At 56.3% G+C, this 23521-nt stretch overlaps 1 protein-coding gene and 1 long non-coding RNA gene across 3 annotated transcripts in view; one reads left to right on the top strand and one right to left on the bottom strand.

The window, feature by feature from the left end:
• LOC132496717 (uncharacterized) overlaps window positions 1–23521 on the top strand; it is a 43869-nt gene that overhangs the window by 5051 nt on the left and 15297 nt on the right. The window contains exons 3-4 of the long non-coding RNA XR_009533520.1: window positions 6177–6238; window positions 17699–17742. This is a non-coding gene — a long non-coding RNA (uncharacterized LOC132496717). The remainder of the gene's footprint in view (window positions 1–6176; window positions 6239–17698; window positions 17743–23521) is intronic.
• DDR1 (discoidin domain receptor tyrosine kinase 1) lies at window positions 80–14001 on the bottom strand. Of its 2 annotated transcripts, XM_060109135.1 has the most exons (18): window positions 13745–14001; window positions 10861–10990; window positions 10668–10770; window positions 10238–10466; window positions 8767–8914; window positions 8399–8507; window positions 7727–7913; window positions 7371–7617; window positions 6725–6820; window positions 6456–6607; window positions 5403–5568; window positions 4595–4705; window positions 3276–3520; window positions 2978–3105; window positions 2555–2770; window positions 1854–2088; window positions 1117–1266; window positions 80–1004 (listed from the first exon to the last, which is right to left on the bottom strand). In XM_060109135.1, the coding sequence occupies exons 2-18, from the start codon at window positions 10946–10948 to the stop codon at window positions 864–866; spliced, it is 2751 nt and encodes a 916-aa protein (XP_059965118.1). In that variant the 5' UTR covers window positions 10949–10990; window positions 13745–14001; the 3' UTR covers window positions 80–863. The 2 variants fall into 2 exon arrangements, with proteins under 2 accessions (XP_059965118.1, XP_059965120.1); XM_060109137.1 differs by lacking the exons at window positions 8767–8914; window positions 10861–10990; window positions 13745–14001 and having other exon boundaries at window positions 10668–10755.

The raw sequence follows: 23521 nt of genomic DNA, 5'->3' as shown, positions 1-23521 counted from the left end.
TCGTAGCTGTGGAAAACTCAACCTTTATTATTACCTGCCTAGTGCAGGGGATTAAAATAGCATTGAGCTAGATCCATATATTAGTGTAAAAATCTGTGTCTCTCCCCCCCCAAAAATGTACAAACCCCAAGTGATTATAGAAAAACCAATGTGGCAGCTACCATAGAGATGTCCAACCCCACGGCCACGGGCCATTGCTCTCTTTCCCCCCTAATCCCAATACTTATTCCACAGAAACATACAGGCTTAGAGAAGTTCTACCTACAACAGGGCAGGTGGGAAGTGGGGAGGCTGGGGGGCACAGGGATCACCCCCAAGTCCAGTGTTTCATAGGATGGAGGAGGGAGGCCAAAGCTGAGAGCAATCCCAGGAGGAGGCACAAGGGAACCCCTTTCTCCCTTTCTTGTCCTCCTCACTCCCCAGATTCTCAGCCAGTGGGGTCCAGTGTGTGACGGAGAGAGAGAGAGAGAGGCTGGGGGCAACAGCCTTCTCTCCAGGTACCAGTGTTGTCCAGGGGGGCCCAGGTGCTCCAATGGGCCAGGTCCAGTGTCTGCCCTGTATTTTCTCCCACCTCCCCCAAGAGATGGCTAGAGGAGGTCAGAGAGGATCCCATCCACAGGGCCAGCTGGGTGGGTGGCAGGGGCTTCTAAGAGAGGAGCAGGAAGGGGGCATGAGAGCATATCTGGGGAAGGGAGGGCATCAGCTCCTGGGCAGGCCCAGCCCACCTTCAGCCACGCTGCCTCTCTCAGAGGTGAAGGGCAGTCAGGAGGGGGAACGGAGTGGGGTGCGCTTAGCTCCTCTTGTTTAGCACCGCTGGCCTCCCCTGAATCCTCCCTGAGGGAGGGGCGGCTGGGTGTTGTGATTCACACTGTGTTGAGCGCATCTTCTGCCAGGAACCGATGCAGTTGGGAGAAGGGTGGTCGCTGCTCAGGCTCCCGGCTCCAGCACCGAAGCATCAGCTCATACAGGCCCAGTGGGCAGGCTGGGGGCCGGGACAGGTACACCTGCATTGTGGCAGTGTGGATGAAAGGCAGGCAAATGTTCTTTAGTCCCCAGGATGACAGGCTCTGGCCCTCCTGGACCCCCAGACCCATCTTCCCTCCCCTCTGCTCTGACCTGCCGGCCCTGGTCCCGGAAGAACTCCCCCGCGTTCTCGATGACTTGCTCATCGGTGAGCTGCCCAAAGGGCTGGGCCCTGCAGAGCATCAGCACCTCCCACAGGGTCACCCCAAAGGCCCACACATCACTGGCAGTCGTGAACTTCCCCTGGTGCATGGATAAGGCAACAGAGGCAGAGAATGGCATCAGTCAACAGAGACCCTCCTCCTCTCCCCACTGGGACCCCACATCCACTCAGCATCATCCTCACACCCACTTGACTCCCTCCCAACCCCCGGCGGTCCACCCTCCTTAGCTGGCCCTCTTTGCTGGCCCTCTTTCCCACTAAGCCTGCTCCTCTCTTCTGGCTCTGCCTTCTTTCTTGTGCTCTAGTCCTCTCCTCAACTCTTCCCGTTTCTACCCATCCTTCCCCCCATTTTCTGCTCCTGACTCTCCCAACTCATCGCCTTCTATCTCTAGCCTCCTTATCTCTCTTTCTCTCTGCTACCCTGACTTCATCTCTCACACTCGCTCTTGGCTCCTGGACCCTTTCCAGTCACACCATAACTCTCTGCTTTCTCCAGTCCCTTGAGCCAGAGGGAACCTTATGGAGCATTGGTCCAAACCCTCATTTCAGAGATGAGGAGAACTGCAGTCCAGGGAAGGAAAGTGACTGAACGAGATCCCAGAGGTTAAGTGGCAGTCAGTGCTCCCCTAACTGCCCCTCCCTTCCCGCCTCGCTCGGGGCCTCTCACCATGAGGATGCACTCCCAGGCCATCCACCGGATGGGCAGCACCGCCCGGCCCTGCACACGATAATAGTCCCCGGCGTAGAGGTTCCGGCTCATGCCAAAGTCGGCGATTTTGATGGTGAAATTTTCCCCAACCAGGCAGTTCCTTGTGGCCAAGTCCCGATGCACAAAGTTGAGTGTGGCCAGATAGCGCATGCCCGAGGCAATCTGGGCCGCCACATGCAGCAGCATCGGGTAGCTGAGTGTGGAAGCCGACAACAGCGGGTCATAGGGGCAGCCCTAGACTCGTCCCCACCTCACAGATTCCTGGGAGATGAAGGAGAGCCCTCTCCCCAGGACTGGGTTACCCCTCCTCCTGGTGCGGAGATGGAAAGCCCTGGTGGAGGCCAGCGGGTAGATGCCCACTCAACCTTTCTTTAGCTCATCCGACCCCAGGGAGCTACCGCTTTTGTTATGCCCCACAATCTGGACTCAGGGACGGTGAGGGTGAGAGAGCGCAGGGAAGTTCCTGACAGGGTCCAAGTCCCTTCACCACCCTCACTATCGTAATCTCCAGCCTTTCTGCCCCTCAAGTTCTAGATGAACATGGCCACGTGTGTCTCATGCCAGGCCCCCTCCCAGAACCTCTACCTGCCTGCCCACCCCATGTTCCCCCTTTCCCTCTAAGCTGGAGTGAGGGGAGCGGAGGAGACCCCCTTGTGTACCTGATGGTGGGCCCCTGGGCCGCCTCCCCATCTCTGTCCTCCTCCACCGCCTTGTCCTCTAGCTGGTGGGCACTGAGGAACTGGTTGAGGTCGCCATTCTCCATGTAATCAGTTATCATGCAGAGGGGGTCATCCTGCACACACACGCCCAGGAGCCGGATGATGTTTGGGTCCTTTAGCCTCGACATGATCTTCACCTCCTTCAGGAAATCATTCCTGGAGAAGCAGGGAGAAGGTGGTGGGATGCCAAGGGGCCGACCTGCAGCTTCCCTCCAGCTCCCACAAACCACTGCCCCACTCCCCGACCTCTAATCACTAGTCCCCAGACACTCCCCCACTGTTGGTCTCCACCATGTTTCCCTCTAGATCGCTCCCCTCTCTTCATGCCCCCCCCTTCTTCCAGATGCCATCCCTGGTCCTCACCTGGCATTCTTGGTGGCATCTGGCCGTAGGATCTTGACAGCTACCAGTAAAGGGTGTTCCTTGCGCACACTAAGGGGGAAATCAAGACTGACCAGATCTTGAGGGTTCTCTACCTCACACAGGTGCACCTGGAGAAAGAAGGTGATTTGGTAGGGGGTCACAAGGTTCACCAAGGAGACATGGTCGATTGGGACAACACAGATGATGGTTTCCCAGCCAAGGGGGATGTCTGGGCATGGCATGAAGAGAGGCAGAGAGAGGCAGGCACTGCTGATGGCTGGGCAGGAATCCTTCTTACCTCCCCAAACTGGCCCTCGCCAAGCTTCTCCTTGAAGCGGAGCCTCGACCGAGGGAAATCCACTCTGGGGGGCCCATCCCCAGCTGCCCCTGGGGGCAGCGCAGGCACAGCATAGGTGTTGCCTCCAGTGACACCCTGCAGGGTGACAATGTCAGCCTCGGCATAATGGGGGACACTGTTCTGGGGAGGTGGGGGCAGAAGCGGGGCACCCGGCTTCTCCGGCTCCATGTAGTCCCCACTGCAGGCTGCAGGATGAGGGAAAAGAAGACAGGACGAGGCATCAGGAACAGCCCCCGAGAGCCACGGTTCTCCACACCCCCGTCTCCCAGAGGCGCCCCGTCTCCCAGGTGGGTGAGAGACTGGGTCTACCCTCCTCTCCTTGGTATTCCACCCGCCAGCCTCAAAACAGAGAAGGCGTTGGCATGGGATAAGAGCTGCTACAGAGCTTTCAAGGCAGTGGAAATGGTTGAGCAAAGAATGTCATAAAGTCTTGTTCTCTAGGGATCCCAGCACAGTCCAAGACCATGAAAGAAGTCTTGACTGCAAGTGGAATTCCTCTACCCACCATTGGAAGAAGGATGGTCCCAGCCATCCGGTGACCCTCCAATTTCCAAACCCATGACCCACTCACCGCCAGCCACTGCCATTCACATAGCTGTTCTACCGGTTGCTTTCATCCTTTCATCCTCCCTGCCATGGTTACCCAAGCCCTCCCTGACCCAACACACCAAGCTCAAAGACAAGCAGAGACAGGGGCACACAGAGGGAGAGGAAAACAGTTCCTCACAGCCCGCGCAACATGGAGTCTACAGACAGAGGAGAGGAAGCAGAGCTGTCGCCCCTTGGCCCTGGGGGAGGGGTGACGAGAAGAAGGTAACACAGAAGAGAAGAGCAGACAGGAAGGGCGGGGGCGTGAGCCGAGAGCGGACATGTGGGGGGAGAGGGCAGGCACTGCGGGAGAGGCCCTCCTTGCAGCTCTAGAGAGAGGGGAGAGTGAAGGAGGGGCTGTAAGAGAGCCTGGAGCCACCAGAGCAACCTCCTCTCTGGCTCTGGAGAGCTCAAGAGATGGGGTGGAACAGGAGGAGGGGAACAGAGCTGAGAACCAGGGAGCTTTCTACTCCTCAGCTCAAGGGGGAGGCCTTAAAAAGGAGCAAGCAGCGGCAGAGGAGAGCTAAGGGCACAAGAGCTTCCTCCTCGGGAGCTCAGGAGAGCAGAAGAGGCCACAGTGGGGAGAGGAGGGAGTGCAAGGTGTGAGGACTTTTCCCTGCCCCAGTAGAGGTACGGGGAGCCTGGCGGAGACTAGGGGCAGAGGGGCTTACCCTGGGTGTTGGTGGGTTTGGCCCAGGCGGGTGTGGGGGGGCCCGGGCCTCGAGGGGGGCGGGCGTAAGTGGCCAGAAGGAGACGGTAGGCTGGATTGGAGAGCAGCAACGCTGTCGGGAGAAGGAGGGGGGGAAACACGGGGAAGGGATGAGACTCAAGGCTAGACAGACAGGGAGACACAGAATAGGGCAAGACTAGGGCTGATGAGAAGGAATGTACTAAGAGACAGAAATGGAATAAAACAAGCATCTGGAGAGTGCTGGATAACTGGATGGTTAGGTGATAGATGGACGAACAGATGATGGATGGATGATGAATGATTGGATGGATGGATAGTGAATGCATGGATAGATGATGGATGGACAAACAGATGATGGATGGATGCATGGTTGATGAATGGATGACGGATGGACGTATGAATATATATGGATGGATGAACAAACGGATGAATGATGAATGGATATATAAATATAGGTAGATGGATGGAATGAACATGGTGAGTCTAGGAGAGAGGAGAGGAGCCAGAAAGACACAATGAGAGGGCACAACAGAGATGAGAGAGGGAAGTGTGTGGGACACAGAAACAGGATGAGAGCACTGAGGACTGTGAGTAATGCATGGAAGACTCCTGAGGGAGATTATATGGTAAGGACATGGAGTAATATAGAAGGCTCTGACCAGGGACACAGAAATAAGAAAATGAGTTGAAACTGGGGAAGACAGTAAAAGAAAGGAATGGTAAAGGAGAGGAAAAAGGATACACTGAGAAGACAGGCAGAGGTGGGACTGGAACAAGGAAGGTCTTACCAGAGCCGTTGGGGACACTGGGAGCAGAGTGGGGCGGATTCCCACGAGGCCGGGGCTCCTGGTAAGGGGGTGGTTCTCGAGGGCCTGGGCGGTTGTTGATGAGGATGGTGTCCCCAGGGACAGAGAGGTGAACCGTCAGCTCCTCTTCTAACACCCGACGCTCGGCCTTGTCATGGGGAACGGGAAATATTAAGCGCAGCTACCGCTCCGCGCGCACTTCCCAGCTCTTGGTTAAATCCTACACCCGTGTTCCCTCCTTCGGTCCTCACAAAGTCCTGTAGTCGTACGTACTACTAACTCATCTCTCAGGTAAAGACAGACTCAAGGGCATTTAAGTGGGTTCCCTGATGTCCCACAATGGGATTCCCACCCGAATCCTACCAGTCCATAACTATCAACTGTTACGCGTATCCCCACCACTGGACTCTGGCCTGGAAGACGTGGGCTTAGGAGTGTGCCGCACTTCTTCCAGTCGCTCCGCCAGCTCCACTCGCCACCTTCTCCCGCTGGGCTCCTGCCCCAAGAGGTCGATCAGTGTGGACTGCATCAACGGGCTGGGTCTGGGTTGGCCAGATAGGAGGCCCAGCAGGAGTTTGGAGGGCAGACAGGAAGTGAGGTCAGGGTGTTCATTCTCCCAGCCCCTCCCTAAGGGATGGACCCAGGTGAGCTGCATCCTGGAACCAAAGTCCATTGCCCCTCTCAGGCGCCCTCTCCACACACTCCTCCTAGATTCCTCCCGCGTTCCAGTAACTGCCTCCTTCTCTCACCCCACAGACCCAGGGATGGTAGCAGCTCTGCACTGACCAGGCCTGGGGAACTGCACTGCTTCTCGTGACGTACGTACACCCTGCCCACATCTTTCTACGTGGTCTCCTTGCTAAGCCTCCCTCAAATTATTCTCATCCGACCGTGCTCTATGGCCCCTGCTGGATCCTAACTAACGCAGGAGTCCCGACACACGCTGGCCTCACTCTCCACACCCACATCCTGCCCATCCCTCCCCAGGCTGCCCCACCCCCAGTAGCCCAAGGGTCCCCACCCCCCTCTGCCCACCTTGCTGAGGAGCTTGCGCCAGTGCAGCCGCCACAGCATGAGGGCGATGATGAGCAGCAGCAGCAGGATGATGGCCACCAGGCAGCCAATGAGGATGGCGGTCGGGCTCCCCTCGGCTTTGGCCACAGGCTGCTGGCCCCTGGGCTCCAGCTCTGGTGGAGGCAGAAGGGTCAGGACCACGGGAGGCTTCCCACCCAGGCTGAGGGGGCCCAGGGAGGACTGGTGACACAGGACCCACACGCCCTGGCGGGGGCCCCAGGGCAGCTCACCCAAGCTGCTGAAGTTGGTGGGAGGTGGGCCGGGTGGCCACCAGGGGGCTGGTGCGAAGGTGCCCCCCAAAGCCAGGGAGGAGTCATTCACAACATCTGGGGAGAAGGAAGAACAAAGGGGAGGTCAGATAGGGAGGAGGCGACCAAAGGGAGGCACACATGCATGAGACCGAGGGAATTCTGTTATTGGGTGGGGAGTGGGAGCAGGGCTGATACTCAGTGTATGTACCAACCAACCAGGATAGGTGGTGGGACAGGATCCTGGAGGGTCCTGGACTGTTGTGGCGGTGCTGGATGTTAATCTTTTAGTTGCTGGATTGTGGGGAGAAGCGGGACTCCTGAGGAGAGCCCAGGGTTGGGATCCTGGCTGTCAGGAGGCTTAGAGAAGAGGCTGTTTCTCAACCAGCACAGAATATTTCAATATTTTAACAACCACACTGTCATACTGCTCAACATCAGTCGTGAGTGAGGGGCTCATAAATGAAAGACAGAGACAGGCAGGGGGAAAGGGGGAGGGAAGTGTTCAAATTACTTAGGGCAGGCTTCCTTGTAAAGTCTCACTGGTGCCGGGAGTGGTTATTCGAGGGCACTATGGGTTAGTAATTAATCCCAGAGGCTGGGAACTGGGCAGAGACCAGGGGCTTACCAGAGATGAAGGAGATTTCGCTGAAGAGTAACCACGGCCCAGCAAAGAGGAAGCGACACTGCAGAAAGCGGCCCACTCGGCCGCCCAGGGGTACTGACACAGTCCGGGCTCTGGGGTCCCCCAGGCTGCCCCCCAGGGCATGGCGCACGGGCTCCCCCTCCCAGGCCATGGCAGGGCCCCTCTTGAAGCGACACTCCACCCCGCCAGGCAGGCGGGCTCCCAGCGTGTGCATGTTGTTACAGTGGACCTGGGGGAGGGAAGGAAGGACACAAGGTCAAGTCCAGGAGAGCCCGAGCGAGCACCCCAGGGCACTCACCCTGGTCTCAGAGCCCTCCCTGGGAGTTGGCCGCACTTACCTGCACGGCTTGGAAGGTCCTCAGCCGGTCAAACTCAAACTCCATCTCCACGTAGCCGCTGGGGAAGCTGTGATTGCTCCATCCCACATAGTCATAGCCTGGCCAGACCCGCAGCTCCTGGCTCTTCCTAAAGTCATCCAGCCCCACCACGCCATCTGCCAGCTGGCCCAGACCTCCGTACTGCAGCCTGGAGAGGAGGGGGGCCAAGGAAGGGGTTGGAAGAGAAGAAGGTGTCACTTATCTGGGTGCTCTACAGCCCCCACCCTCCAGTGGCCTGGCCAGCGTAGCCCAGCAACCCCCCACCCCTGCCCCAACCTCACACAGCCCTCTCTTACCCCGACCCAGGACTCTCTAGGGCACCTTGAAGTCACATGCTATACAAAGGCACCGCCTCTAAGGGACACCGCTCAACCTATGATGTATTTATTGTGACAATTTGCAACAGATTTAAGTGTCTTAGCAGAGGCAGGCCTCTCTCTAATTCGCACAAAGTGTCACATTAGCTGGTGGTCACCTTGCTATCCCTCAATCCTGGTCCTGTCCCTTGAGCCCCACCTAAGCCATCGCTCTCTGCAGTTCTTCCCTCTCACTGCCCAGACAACCCCCTCCCCCACCCACTCCATCCACTCTCCCACCCCAGGCTCCGTGTCCTGCGGGACCCGCTTCTTTCACCCGCCAATGGTGTGTGTGGTGTGTCCATCGTAGGTGGAGTCGTTGAGGTGCACGGCCTCAGATAAGTACATCGTCTGCCCCACAGGGGCCATGTAAGACAGGAGTCCATCTGGGGCAGGGGGAGGAGGGGCGTTAGGGGCACGGAGCCTCCATCCCCCACCCCTGCATCAGGCCTGGGCAGGTTTCAGGTCCCTCTCTCGTACCCCTCCACAGGCCACTGGCATGGAGGAGGCAATGCTGGCCAGTCCCCTCCTCACTCAGAGTGACAGATTCCCAACAGGAGAGAGGATCCTGGATGCCCCTCTCCCCCATTCCCACTCCCCAGTCCCCAGGACAGGAATGAATCCTCAGGGGTCTGAATGACTCACCCTTCCAGAGGCAGCCATAGAGCTCCACCCGTAGACAGACGCTCATGACTCGGTCCGCCCGGGGATAGAAGCGAACCAGTCGGGCCACCATGGGGGGCCCAAGGTCCTTCAGCACCACTCCCCCAGGATCCTCATTACCTAAGATCACCTGTGGGCCAGGACGCAGGGGTGGATGGGGGAGGAAGGCTCCAGATCGGATGTAATTTCCCAGCCACCAGCTGCTCCCTGGCCCAGCCCACAATGGCCACAAAGAGACCCATGAAGGGTGGCACTGAGCACCCAAGGCATGGAGTACAGCCAGGCATTTGTAAGACAAGGGGCTGCAGCAGAGCCCTCTGACACCTCTCCGGGCCTGATGGTCTGTCCTGACCTCTAGGTCTCTCATCCGGTTGTGCCCAGATTCTACCCAATCCCTCACGGCTCTGCACCCCTGCTCTGGCTTCCCCTCTTCCTTCACCCATTCCCTCTGTTCACTCAGCAGATGCTGGCTGAGCACCCACTCTGCACCAGCCAGGCACATTCCTGGGGGTGAGCATCAGTCCCGCTCCTGTAGGACAGTCCAGTAGGAGAAACAGCTGTGACAAACAAGAGGCAGCTGGAGGTGGGGAGTCAGAAAAGGCTCTATGAGGAGGTGATATCTTCGGGGAGAATTGAATGGAGGGAGGAGAGCCTGTGGACAGCTGGGGGAGGAGCCTTCCAGGTACAGAGAACAGCAAGTGAAGGTGTCCTGAGGCTGTGGGGTGAGCCCTAGCATGTACCAGGAACAGCAAGAAAACCAGCATGGCCCGGGTGGAGCGAGAATGGAGAGAGGGGTAAGGGATGTGGACAGAAGCCAGCACTGGCTAAGCTTCTGCACCCACAAAGGGCCTCAGCTTTTGTTCTGGCGGCGAGGAAAGCCAGCAGAGGGCTGTGAGCCGGGTGTGAGGCATCTGCTTTGCATCTTCTCAAGTACCCTAGATGTAGCCTCCAGGTGGAGATTTGACTTCAGGAGAGAAAGAAGCAAGGAGAACAGTTTGGAGACTACTGCATTCATCTAAGCTGGGGATGGTGGGGGCCTGGCCTAGGGGTAGAGGTGGAGGTGGTAAGAAGTGGGCAGATTCAGGAAATATCATGGAGGTGGAACAGACTGGCCTTGCTGATGCTTTGGAAGTAGGAGGTGGGAGAAAAAGAGGAATCAGGGATATCATCTTAGCTTATGGTGGTACCATTTCCTGAGCTGGAGAATGCTGGGGGAGGAGCAGGTCTGGGATGGGAATGGGGCTCAAGTTCAGCTTGAGAAGTTTATGGTAAGTTTGAGATGACCATAATACATCTAGGTAGAAAGTGGTCAGGTTTGCAACACTAGGTGGAGCTCAGGGGAGATGTCCGGGCTAGAGCGGGCGGACATTGCAGAGGCATCAGTGGACAGGTGGTACAGCGGGGGGACAGAGGAGAGCCAGCCTTCCCTGGGCACTGTCCCTGCCAGCCTCACCTCCTGGCCCCAGCGGTCCCTCCAGTCCATCCAGCGGTGGCCATCCCGGGAGTAGCGCAGCCGGTAGCTGGGGGAGAACTCCTTGCCCAGGCCTCCTGCGTGCCGCCCCTGGGTGCCCACCAGCGCCACCAGGTGCAGCCGCCGCAGGTCCACCTGCAGGTACTCCTCCTCCTTGGGAAACACCGGCCCCGCAGGGCACCATGCCCCATCTCCATCGCTGCTTTCCAGCCTGGGAGGGGGCAGGAAGTCACAGGGAACATCTGGCCTTAGGTCTGCCTCTGTCTCCAGTATTTAACACCCGCCCCCCAGTACTGTGGGGGGCTGCATTGGCATCGACCCTCTCAGAAGCCTCTTGGCTTGGGCAGAGGGTTGGAAGGGCAAGTAGAGTCCCCAGGGGTTCCCTCCGGGGCAGCCCAGGTGTGCCAGCTACCTGCTGTGGCGAGCAGCAGTGGAGTCTGACCAGGAGCTGGAAGCAGAGATGTCACCATCCGGGATGGTCCGGTCCTGCATGCCCAGGGCATAGCGGCACTTGGCTGGGTGAACACAGACATACGGAGGGTCAAAGCTCCCAACTCGGTCTCCCAAGCCCCATCCCTCAGGGACCCAAGAGCCAGTCTCCTCACCAGGGTCAAAATGTCCCTTCATGTCAGCATCTCCTGTTGCCACCAAGAGCAGCAGCAGCAGTAGAAATGAGAGGGCCCCTGGCCCCATTGCTCTTGATCCCTTGGGCCTACGGGGGTGGGGGCAACATCTCTGCAGGGGACATAATGAGGGGGAGGTTAGTTAAAGGGCAGTCAAGGAGACTGGCTCACAGCCAATAATGAAGAGACAGGATGGGCTGCTTTGGGGATAATAGCAGTGAAATAACAACAGTCACTGTTGAACAGCATCAGCTGTATTTTTAGAATGCTTCCCATGTGCCAGACACTGAGCTAAATTCTGGTCCCCTCCCCACCTAGGAGACCAGAATTCTAAGCAAAGCGGGGGACCCCAGCAACCTTCCAATCTCAGTGTCCTCTGTAGCCCCGCTGGCCCCTGACCCAGCAGCCTCAGCCACACCTGGGAGCTTGGGAGAAATGCAGAATCTCAGGTCCCAACCTAGACCTGCTGAATCAGAGTCTGCATTTTAACACAATCACCAGGTGACCTGTGCCTATTAAAGCTTGAGAATCCCTGCTTTTTTTTTTCCCTCACTGGGCCCCTGGCAGCTTGCCCCCTGAAAACCATTCCAACTACAACTCCTTATGAACCCAGGTATCTACCCTCCCCAGCCTCAACCCCAGCCCCAGCCCCAGGAAAATCGATCCTGGCCTGTCTTCTTCCCAGCAGAGGTCTGCTCTGAGTTCTCCAGGCCCTGGAATCCTCTGGGACCCCTAGTGCCACCCCTCGAACCCTGATCCTCTCTGCCATCAGGTCCAAAGCATTCCATCCCCTCTCCCTGCTCTGCCTTCCCTTCCTAAGACCTCGACATCCTATCCCCCCCAGTTCCCAGTTTCTGAAGGGGACTGCCTCAGAAGGAAGAGCCCAGGGCTGAGGAAAAGGCTGAGTTGCCTTGGAGATGAGGGCGGATCTAAAGACGGGGAAGCCAGGTCACCCCAGGAGGTAGGAGGAGTGGGGGGATACTCCCCCATCCCTTTGTCCTCCTCCAGCTGCTCCCACAATGCTCTAGGGCAGGAATGTAAGAGGCAGCTGAGACCCCACAGCTCCAAAGCAGCAGCTGAGGGGGCTGACTGAGTTATGGGGGGACCCAGGTATCAAAGGAGAGCTGGAACCGGAAGCATCACGCCTGGTCCCCTGGGGGTCTGGGAGCTGGCACAGGGGAGCAAGCTGCCGGAGCCCCAGGCAGCCGGCCTGGAATTCCTGGGTGCTGCTCTCCACCCCCACCTCTCTCGGGAACAGCAGGGCCCTTGTTCCCCTGGGTAACCTTCATGCCTATCCCAGATGAGTCATCAGAGCCAGACGGAGCAAGCAAGAGGAGCCCGGGGCAGACATACAAAGACAGGCAGAAGACAGAAGGCAGGGGGAGACAGGGCGAGAAACACAAAGCAAGAGGTAAACAGAGCAGGCTTCGAAGCGCAGGGCACAGAGCCAAGCAGAGAAACACACAGAGAGACGTCTGGGGCAATCTGTTCTCTGACACCCTGTCACCCCATTTCTCTCCACTGGGTCACAAACACCAAGGACAGGCCCAGAAGACCTACCCCAACCCCACTACAATCAATCAGTCAATCAGGCCCCCCATGTGCCGCCCCTGGGTGCAACAGGAGGCTGGAAGCCAGAGGCTGGAACACTCCGCCACAAGCCCTTCGCCCTCTTCTCCCAACCCCCAACCCTCACCCCAGACAACACCCACACAGCTCTGTACACACGCGCACGCATACACACACACAACTGTCTTACAGACTTTCAGAGACAAACACATGTGACATCCTCATAAATCCATTACACACATAGACTCCCCAGCCAAGGCAAACACGGATGGACACTCACGCACACATCACCTCCATCCACACCTCGGCATTCTTTCAAGTTCAATCCCATCACTTAGTTAATAGTCATCTTCAGACACCTGTGAACATGAAATGACAAACATGCTCCTACCATCAGAGGACAGTGTGAAACACACACTCAGGTCCTCAGGCACAGGATCCCAAGAGAACTGGGGCCCACCCCCTAATACTCAAGGTGACCAAGCCAGAGGGAAGTCAAGAGAGTGGGGAACAGAAGGAAACTTGGGTGGCTGGAGTGTCAAAAAAAAAAGTCATTTCTCTATTTTCCCATATGCTCAGCTTTCATCTCCACTGTACCACTCAATTCTGGACACACTATGTGCCCTCAGCAACAGTGAGTCTGAGCACCAGACTCTGGCTGGGGGTAGAGGTGCTGGAAAGGAATGTCCAGCCAGCAGGGGACCTGTAGGGTGAAGGCTGGAGAGGAGGGAGTGGGGGAGGGACACTGGGGATGGTGCTCACTGGGCAATGACAGTAACTCCTGGCAGAACCAACTGACTATCCAACCGTGGATGAACGACTGTCACTGGCAGGTTATGGTGTCAGGCCCTCTCTCTGCTGGGCTGAGGCCAGGCTGCCCAACTGGGAGCTGGCTGGATGGAGGCTTAACAGTTAGTAGATGCCCGCAGAGACTGGCCAAGTAGGAGGACAGGCCCACTTCTCCAAGAGGCCGGGAGATGATTCAGTAGGACCACATATGAGCACCTGTCTTCCTGGGGTTCAGTTCCTCCATACTGGGTAAAGGGGGTCCTTCCTCAAGGCTGGAACACACTTTCTCGGAGGTCAGGGGGTGCCCCCCCCCATTTTCAGACAGTAAACCAGAGCACTGTGGAGGCGGGCAGGGACAGACTTAGTGGCGCTGGACAACGAAGTCCAGCCCGGGAACATCTTGCCTCCCGGCCAGGCCCTCATCCTTTGGCCACCGCGCGTCCCCGGAGCCCCAGGCCGCCGCCCCCGCCCCTCCGTCCCGCAGGGGTCCTACCGCCGCTCTTCCTACCTCTCATCGCTCTTCACGGCAGACCCCGGCGTCCGACCCCGAGACCCCGAAGCGGGGCCTCCTTGGTGGCGGCGGGGCGCGGGGAGGGGGAGGCGGAGGGAGCCAAGAGCCGGGAGCGGGAGGCGCCGGCGGGGCTCGGGTGTCGGGAGGCGGCTCCCGAGAGCAGCTGTCGGGGGCCTGTTCCGGGGAGAGGAGCCAGGGCTAGGGCGGCTCGGACCCAGGCGCCGCCTCCCCCTCCCTGCTCCCCCCTCCGCCCGCTCGCCGGGCGCTCGGGCCGCTGCCTTCCCTTCCCCCTCCCGGGCTGAACCGGCCCCGCGGCTCCCACGCCCCGCGCCGCCCTCCCGGCCCCGCGCTCCTCTCCGCCCCGCCACGCCCACCCCGCATTCCCCCGCGCGCCCCGGCCTCCCCCAGGTAACCGCGCCGCCGTCCCCGCCGCGGGCTCGGCGCTGAGTGCCCATCCCCCTCCAGCCGCTCACGGCCCACCCCCCCAGAATCCCCACAAAGAAGAACGGCCCAAGCAGGTGGCCAAGGGCTAACCACTCAGGGCCTCCCCCACTCCCAGGCCCCACGAGGGGATGGCCCGCCTCCCTACTCCCCCTTTTCTGGGCTCAGTTCCTGGAGAGGGCGGTGAAGGGGAGCAGCCCCAGGGCACAGGGAAGGAGCACGTTCCCACAGGCCCGGCGCCCGGTCCAGCAGCAGGAGTTTGAATGGGGGAAGGGAGCAGGGCTCACCTGTCCAACCTGGCCTCCTAGACCTACTCTCTTCACACCGCCAACCTTGCTTCTCTCTGGCACCCTCTGAGCCTCCGGTCCTCTACACCCCAACCCAGCCGTAGGAACAGACCCCTCTCTCCCAGCCCCTTCCTCTCTCTACTTCCACCTCCAGTTCCTCCCCATAACTCCACAAGGCCCTCCCCAGTCCTCTCAAGGACCTTGGGGTCCAGACTCCGAGGTCCTGGTTCCCCTGGGCTCCCTGCTCAAAGCCCAGGAGTTCTCTTCAGGGCAGCCAGCTCTGCCCTGGTGGGGTCGGAGGGTCTGACCGCTGGCAAGGATAGGCCCGGACAAGGTGAGTGGTGGGGATGAGGAGGAGGATAGGGGGCAAAGAGAAAATCACGCACAGACAAAAAGTAACAGTACACGAGACCCAGAGAAGTTGGGTGCAGAGAGACTAGGTACAAACCCAATGTGAGAGAGAGCGAGCGGGAGAGCTGCTGGGTGAGGTGGGCAGGACAGAAGGGCTGTGGTGGGAGCTGTGCCACCCTGCTCAGCGCTACCTGGGGCCCCACCACCTCTCTCCACACCCCACACCTACCAATCACCTGCAGGGTAAGGTCTCACGCCACTGCAGATCTCTGCCCCATTGCACCTCACAGTAGATAGATAGAAACTCACCCTACGTGCAGTCCCAGACAACAGTCCCAAGAAAGAAACACGAAGTCCCAGACAAGTACACAAAAGCACTGCCAGGAAGAGGCTGGCCCTTGGGAGAGGCCAAGGCACATGTGGGCACGTACTCCAACTCACGGGTCAACACACAAACCCTAGGGCGCCCCAACTGCTAAGGGACTCACTAACAGACAGCCCCATGGCCACCCTGAGAACTGCCTCTTCCCATCGTCCCCTCCCACCAAACCCCCAGGGTTCCCCCGGTGCACCTACCCCTCCGGAGAGGGCAGCTGGGGAAGCTGGGCCCGGAGAGGCTGGGCCGGGGGTGGAGCCAAGCCGGGGGTGGGGCCATGGTTTCCCAAGTAACCTCACCTGGGCGGACTCTCAGCCCCTCCTTCCAGGGGCTGTGCTCCCGGGAAGCCCCGGGCAGGCGGCCCGGCTGAGCTGCAGCCAGACCCCTCAGGGAAGGAGGAACAGCCCCTCACACCCCAGTGGGACATTCCACAGCCCAGGCCCACGCTGACCCCGGCCAGGTGGCATGGCTGTGCCAGACAGAGGGGTCGACTGCGGAGAGTATAAGAAACCATAGAATCCTGAAACCCTTGCTCCCTCTTCTCCCCCAGGAGAAATTCCTAGTCGGTGATGCCCACCTCAACCCAGCCCAGAGCTGGAGGAGTGGGAGGGATGCAGGGCTGGGGCCCTGTGGAGTCAAGTGACAGCGGAAAGGGGGCTGGAGCCGGCTGGAATGCCAGGCTCTGAGCCGAGACTCTCAGGGGCCAGAGAGGGAAATCCCAGCCATTCAGGGGCCCCCAGAGTAGTACCAAAGACCTAGTGTATCCAGCCACCCATCCGTGGTCCCCAGAGCCCATCCCACATCTCCTGAATCACTCACAGCTCCAGAGGGCCCCATGTCCTCCTGAGCCCCCAAAGGACCCTCTACCCCTCCCCCATCCATGTCCTCCAATTCAGGGCTTCCCTCCCCTTCAAGCCAATGGCCTTCTGCTGCCCAGGAAAGAGAGGAGGAACAGCTGAAAAAATGTGAGGAGAGGCATGTAGAAGAGAGCAGCTTCTGGCCTACAGACTACTGGGCCACTACAGGGAAGCCCAGCAGGACCAGTGAGAGAGGATGGGCCAGATGGGCCCCCCACACAAGCTGCTGTCCCCTTCCTGGGAGATGCAGCTGCCTCTGGGTCAGCAGCTGGGGAGAGTGAGAATCCACTGGGGGGTGGGGGGCAGAGTGAGGCGGTGGACAAGGCCCCGGGTGTGAGTTGGGCCTTGATACCACCAAGTCCAGATGGGAAACTGAGGCCCAGGAGCAGGAGGAGGAAGAGATGATACAGCCCAGGGAGGAAGATGAGGCAGAGCTCAGCTGTGGGCAGCCTGGGGGATGGAAAGAGATGGGGCCATGGTGATGGAACTCAGAGAGGCAGGAGATCAACTGAGGCTGGGGCAGGGGGGAACTGGGGATCAGAGAGAGGAAAGGGATGAGAGGGCACATGGCAAAAGGTGGGAAGAGTGGAGTTTGGGGAAAAGGGCTGGGTGAGCAAGTGAACTGGAGTGGAGATGATGGGGAAAGGGGGGGGGACACTCAGAGAGGAGGGCAGGAAAGAGAGGGGCCTCAAGGGGATGCCAAACAAGGACAAAGGGGAGAAGAATCGGTTGGAATGAAACCCAGAGATGGGAGAAGAGGAAGACGGAGGCACGGGGGTTGAAACGAAGGGACTGGGGAGAAGAGAAGAGTAAGGGGCTGAGAAGGAAAGGGACAACTGAGGGACAGACCAGGGGAGACAGCGGCCCCAACTCCAAAGACTGAAGCAAAACTGCTTCTGAAGGCAGGACACAGAGGCCCCAGACCTCTTGGTTACTTGGATACATCCTAGTCCTCAGCCCATCTGCCACACCACGGCCCCCAACTCTATTCCCCATCCTTTCCCTCCTCCCCACCCCTCTGGCTCAGGCACACTCCCCTCCTGCCACCACACCTCCAGCCTGGACCGCCTGGTCCCTCCCCAAGAGGGGAGGGCCCAACCCCAGTCCCCACTCCTGCCCTCCCTGTTTGGCTCTCGCTTTCTCCCTCTCACCTCCAGCTCAGGGTTATCCTGGGTCTCAGTCCCCCCAGTCTCAGGCCTTTAGGGTTCCGGCTCTGGGGCTGCCAAGGCCGCCTGGCTTTGTCCGCCCATCCGGAGCCCCGGGAGCAGCTGCCCTGGCCAGCTGCGGCGGGCTTCGACGTGACCATGGCAACCCAGCCCGCTCCCCTAGCCGAGCCTCCCGGCCCCCACAGAGAGGGAGGGAGCAGCCAGGCCAGGGAGAAAGGGAGGGGAAGCGGAGGACTGTGAACCGCAGGGAGACCGCAGACAAAGACCCCAGACAAAGGGAGATGAAGGGAAGCAGCGCGGGAGAAAGCAGCAGCGGCTGGCTGTGGCTGAGAGCTTAGGCAGCAGGCATTACGTCTTGCTGAGGGGGAGAATCCAGGCAAGAGGGACAAAGAGACAGGAGGTGGGAGAAGAGATTAACAGTGGTCCTTAGGAGGTCTCCTTCTGCGTCCCTAACAATTCATTTCTTCCGTCAGGGTTTTGCACTCCGGGGAGAACCAGGATACCAGTTTCCTAGTTGGTGAGTGCCCCCCCCCCAAGTTGTACCAAAGCATAGGAAGTACCCAAGGCCAAAAGGCACCCTCAGTTTTCCAGAACAATCCCAATTCAAACATATTCTGACCTGTCACCTCTGAAGTACAAATGTCATTGTCAGACAATGTACTCCAATTCTTGATTTGGAAAATATGCTTCCCAAAGCCAAAGGGGACTGATTAAGCTTGGAGAAAGTAGGGCCAGGAGGGAGCAGTAACGAGGCCTCACATGAGAGGAGGCAAAGTACCAGAGAAAGCAAGGCTTTGCCGCTGAGAAGCAAGGATCAAAACTGCCACTCACCATCTAGCTCCTCTTGCTGAGCCCTACGGCCTGCCAGTCCCCTCGTCAGAAAGATGGCGCTAATAGACCCCTGGGGGTCTGTTGGGATGATAATGTGAGATGGCAAACAGGCCCCATTGATGGAAACAACCATCCAAACCCCACTAACATGATCTCCATCTGTGGCTTTCTCATGTGTCACTTGGGTCCCTGAGTTCCATGTCCCAATTCATTCCACAGTTATGAAGGGTTTGTGCAGGGCAGGGTTCTGACAGTAAGAGCTATGAAGGATACATAGAGGAACACAACCCACTCTGGGCATTTACAGTCTAGAGGGGGAGCAAGGTATGCATATGTGTGTATAACTATGTATGTATATATGTATATGTATAAATACACATATGTGTATGTGTTTGTATATGTATATAATCAAGAGAAGACAGCCTGACCCATGCTATAGTCAGAGCTGGAAGAGGCTATGGGAACCCAGAGGAGGGGCAGGCCAGGTCCTCCTGAGTGGGGGCGAGGCAAGATCAAGGACAACATCATGGAAGAGTTGGAGCTGGAACTGGGTTTTAAGTCAGACAAAGATTTGCAGAAACGAAGCAAGGCCATTCCTGGCTAATAGCAGGGAGACGTAAACATGGTTATGTGAAAACGCAGCTGTGGCTGGAAGACAGAGCCTGTACGCATTAACCCCAGAGAGGCAGAGTGAGGTGGGGTAATCTCATTAGTAGTTTCATTTATTCTGAAGGTGAGGAGGAAGGGCCTTGGGCCTTTGAGCTGGGAAACGCATGACTAGATGGGTGTTATTTTAAAAGTGGTTTCTGGCAGCAGCACGTTGGATACACAGTGCAGAGCAATGGCTGAGGAGGAGGGAGGAGTTCATTCCCCCTTTATCTCGTCCACATCCGCCCGGGGTTGTCCCCCGCCCCCGCCCTCCAGCCAGCAAAGCCGTGAGGAAATGGTGAGATCCTACAGAAAAGCACATGCTCGGTTCTCTCCCGGTGTTTTCACCTATCATTTGGTTGTTTCCTTGGGGCCTCTGAGGTAGATGGGGCAGGGCTCTTCTTCTTTTTTTTTTTTTTCCTTCTGTTTTTTTTCTTTTTTAATATTTTATTTATTTATTATTTATTTATTTAGGCTGTGCCAGGTCTTAGTTACGGCATGCATGTGGAATCTAGTTCCCTGGCCAGGGATCGAACCTGAGCCCCCTGCATTGGGAGCTTGGAGTCCTACCCACTGGACCACCAGGGAAGTCCAGGGCTCTTCTTAAAAAGGGAATCAGGGGCTTCCCTGGTGGCTCAGTGGTTGAGAGTCCGCCTGCCGATTCAGGGGACACGGGTTCGTGCCCCAGTCCGGTAAGATCCCACATGCCGCGGAGCGGCTAGGCCCGTGAGCCATGGCCGCTGAGCCTGCGCGTCCGGAGCCTGTGCTCCGCAACGGGAGAGACCACAACAGTGAGAGGCCCGCGTACCGCAAAAAAAAAAGAAAAAAGAGGGAATCAGGCCCGGAGAGGTTGTAACTTGCCTTAGATCTGTGGCAAGTTGCTGCTTTCCACCCAGGACTTCTAGATTCCTCCGCCTGTCTCTTCCAAAAGGGGGCGGGGGCTAGGAGGGAGATCCAGAACGGCTTCCTGAGTGGCTGGACTAGGCAAAGGCCTGAGCCTCTTGAGTCCTGCCCCCTTGGAAACCGCACCTATGTTCAGTCTTTTGTAGGCCCCACGGTCCCTGTAATGAACAGAAAGACCACTGGGGGGCGCTCGCTGCACAGGTGACCAACACTACGGTAATTACTGGAGAAAGTGAAAACCTGGAGGGAAGGAGCTTCAAGCCTGGACGTGGAACCAGGGCGGGCAGAGCTCTGGAGAGGCAGCCAGGGCGGGAGAAAAGAGAAAGGCTGAGCGGAAGCTTAGGGTAGCTGCGGGGCTCATTAGTGTGAAATATGCTGACAGTCACATAGCAGAAATACTGTTATTTATGGACAGAATCTTAGAATCTTCACTTTCTCTTTTCTATCATTCTTTGCCAAAGCCTGGAGCATTCTCAGCAACCCTTGGCCTCTTCCTGATAAAGGCTGCTGATTACTGAGCCTTGCTAGGTGCCAGGCTCTGCCCTCAGCACTTGCCCAAGTCATCGCATTTGGCCCTCACTGCAGCTCTGTGAGGTGGCATTTTGAGACACTTCCACTTTTATGGGGGCAGAAACTGAGGGTCAGAGAAATCAAGTAACTTGCCCACAGACACATACACAGCAATTGGCAGATCTGGAGTTCAAACACAAGTCCTTTTGACTCCAAAGTCAAAGCTGGGCTGGAGTGTCTGAGCTATCGTTATTTGTCCAACTCTAGGGATCTGTCATAAATCCTCACCCCTTCCTTTATCGTCCTTGAAGATCCTGGGACATTGTCCTTAACTCCTCTAACTTCCTTCATCTCCCAAGAATACTAGTGGTCCAAATTATTCTTGTTTGTGCACAATGTACAGAGATTGAACGATGGCTAACAGTTTGCCCAAGGTCACACCAGAAGTCAAGGTCAGTGCTAGGACAGTGTTTCTCAAACTGAGGTTCCATGAATGCTCTGTGAAAGTTATTAAATTCCATGTTTTTGTTTCATTGGTAATTTTTTGGAAAGTATTTTAAGCATGTTCTGGATCCTATGTAACTGATCTAGGGCCCTGCATGTGAGTGCCTGCATTTGTGTTGTGTGTTTACCTACTTGTGGTCAAGTTAGCACTTCTTTAATTGTCTGGGTTGCGTTCGTACCAAGTGAAGTCCGGGGGACACGTACTGACAAAGATTTCTTCGTTATTTGAACAGATACAAGTAGGGGGAGAACTGAATCATACTGGGCGCACAGTGGAATATTGTGTCAACTTCAAAAGAGCCAATTAGGTATTATGTGTTCACGTTGCCAGCACCAACTTCATTTCAGAAAAACGACACTGTTCATCACATCAAATTACTTTTAGTTTAAATTGTCTTTCCACTTTTGTTTGTATTTATTGCAACTTTGTTTTGGGTTTATGACTGCTTAAGTACTGAAGCAGGAAGAGTTCATCGTTAGCTGTGTTTGCACACATTTGTTATAAAAATAATTTAAGTCAAGTCCATGAGAATTGTATGTCTTCCAAAAGGGTCCATACATTACTCAAGTTCTAGCCCTCAGTGCAGGGCTAAACTCGACCTGGGCTTTCAGGAGTCTCCAAAGGAAACCTGTAGTGTCGGAATCTCTGTTAAAGTCCAAACCCCCACCCTCCCCCAAAGATCCAGCGCAAGGAAGTTAGAGCTGGGGACCTCGGGGCTGCTGAGACTGAGGGAGGGAAGGAGGGGTTACAAAGTGAAGCGGTCATAGGGCAGCACCTGGGGAAAACTCCAAGAAGAATTTACATGACAGAACGGAAAATTGAGATGAGAGTGTGTAGAATGTGAAGGTGTGAGAGAGACCACTGCAGGCTTTAAGTAGAAGGAAAGGTGAATTGTAAAAGATGATATTGGGCAGGTTTATCAGTGAGAATGCTTGTGGCTGCAAGTACCAGAAAAGGCTTAAACAAATAAATTTTTTAAAAAACAGAAGGAAAAAAAAAAGTTCTGGGTGAAGAAGTTTCCTGGTAAAGAAAGGTTCTCGGTTAATTTGGTGGCTTTATGATGTCATCAAGGACCAGCTTCTTTCCAACTTTCTGCTTTCCCATCCTCAGTATGTCAGGACTCAGTCTCATAGACTTTGGTTGGCGACCTCAGCTGCAGACACCACATCCCACATCCTCAACAGCAATGTACAGAGGTAGAAAGCTTTTCCCAGAAGTACCCCCGCTGACTCCCCCCTAACTCCCCCCCACCATGTCTCACTAGGCCCAGAGCCCCACTCCTAAATCCATCATGGGAAAAGGAATGGAAATGGTGTGGCTGATTTAGAGCAATCACAGTAATATATCTCTTTCGGCCGTGAAGGGACCGTCTTCTCTGAATATATGGGAGGGCAGCACTGAAACAATAAATAAATAAAATTTGTAAAAGCTTTGCCAGCAAGGAAGGTAGGGATGGCCGTTTTGTGAATGCCAAAAGTGTCCTCTACAAAATGTTTTCATGAGATTGGACAGGCTTTCTTGAAGGGACTTGCCCGCCGAGGGGTTTGGGTCTTATCCAGTAGGTTCTGGAAAGTGTTTTTAAAAACTGAGTCTGGGCGTGATTAGATTTGCATAATGCTATAAAGAATTATATGAAGGCAAAGTGGAATTAGAGGCAGAGGTCCCAGTAATAAGGCTATTTTTTATGTGCTTCTAATTCTAAATCATATACATACTAGGAAACCAGAACTGGCAGATGGTTGGATAACTTACCATGCCCGCTGGATCAGAGGGGCAGCAAAGACCGCCCCTCTTGGAGATCTTCCACTGTGAACTTCACAGCTCTTCAGCCATGGGTGGAGCTAAGCTGAGTACAAACAGCAGACTCTTAATGCCTGCCCAGGACCCAGAACCACCCTGTGTGTGTGTGGTGGGGGGGCGATCAGAGGTCGGTGTGGGAAGGGGCTGATAATGTTTTAATCAAAGGAGGCTCACACAAGTGCTAAATTCTGCCACTATGCTCCTGAAACAGACCACTGTGTCCCATTTAGGATGCCAAAAGTGATATTTTCGATAATTTTAAGCATCATGCTGTGAACTATACTCCCATCTATGACATATCCATGGGTGTGGGACATCTCATGTGTCTCTCACCTAGACTCCAGGGAACCCACTGACAAGGGCTTCATAATGACCTGCCCCCTGACCCGAGGGCAATAGTGATACAGACAACGTGGCCCATGTCATCCTCTGCACTGCCTGAGTCCTTCCATTCATGAAATAAATAGTCTGCCACCACCACACGACCACGTGACCGTCAGCTGAGGCTTGAAGTTCACATCATGTCTCTGGAAAATAGCCTTCAAACTTCGCCTGTCCACTTGCCACTGCCCACAACCAGGGGCCAAATGCAGTGTATTAGTCACCTTCTGGAGACTTTCCTCCAGCCTCAGCAGGGCTCCCACCTGGAGTGAGGCTTGTGCTTCATGAAAATGCTGGTCTGAGGAGTAGGGGTTGGAGGTGGGAGGTGGAGGAAGAAACTTTTCTGCAGAGATCTATCCTCCCCATCATGGAATCAGCCTTTTAATTTATTGAACTGACGTCCATAACATGAGTTCCAAAACATTCTACATACAAACAGAGTGAAATTTTTCAAACTGTGAAAGAATCTCTCACTTGATAAAAGAATCACATGAGGGACTTCCGTGGTGGCACAGTGGTTAAGAACACGGGTTCGAGCCCTGGTCCAGGAAGATCCCACGTGCCACGGAGCAACTAAGCCCGTGCGCCACAACTACTGAGCCTGGGCTCTAGAGCCCATGAGCCACAACTACTGAAGCCCGTGTGCCTAGAAGCCATCCTCCACAACAAAGAGAAGCCACCACAATGAGAACCCCATGCACTGCAACGAAGAGTAGCC

Source organism: Mesoplodon densirostris, chromosome 10, assembly GCF_025265405.1.
Source record: "Mesoplodon densirostris isolate mMesDen1 chromosome 10, mMesDen1 primary haplotype, whole genome shotgun sequence".
Classification (NCBI taxonomy): Eukaryota; Metazoa; Chordata; class Mammalia; order Artiodactyla; family Ziphiidae; genus Mesoplodon; species Mesoplodon densirostris.
Note: the sequence above shows the minus strand (reverse complement) of the source record. Positions and strands in the feature narration are given on the sequence as shown.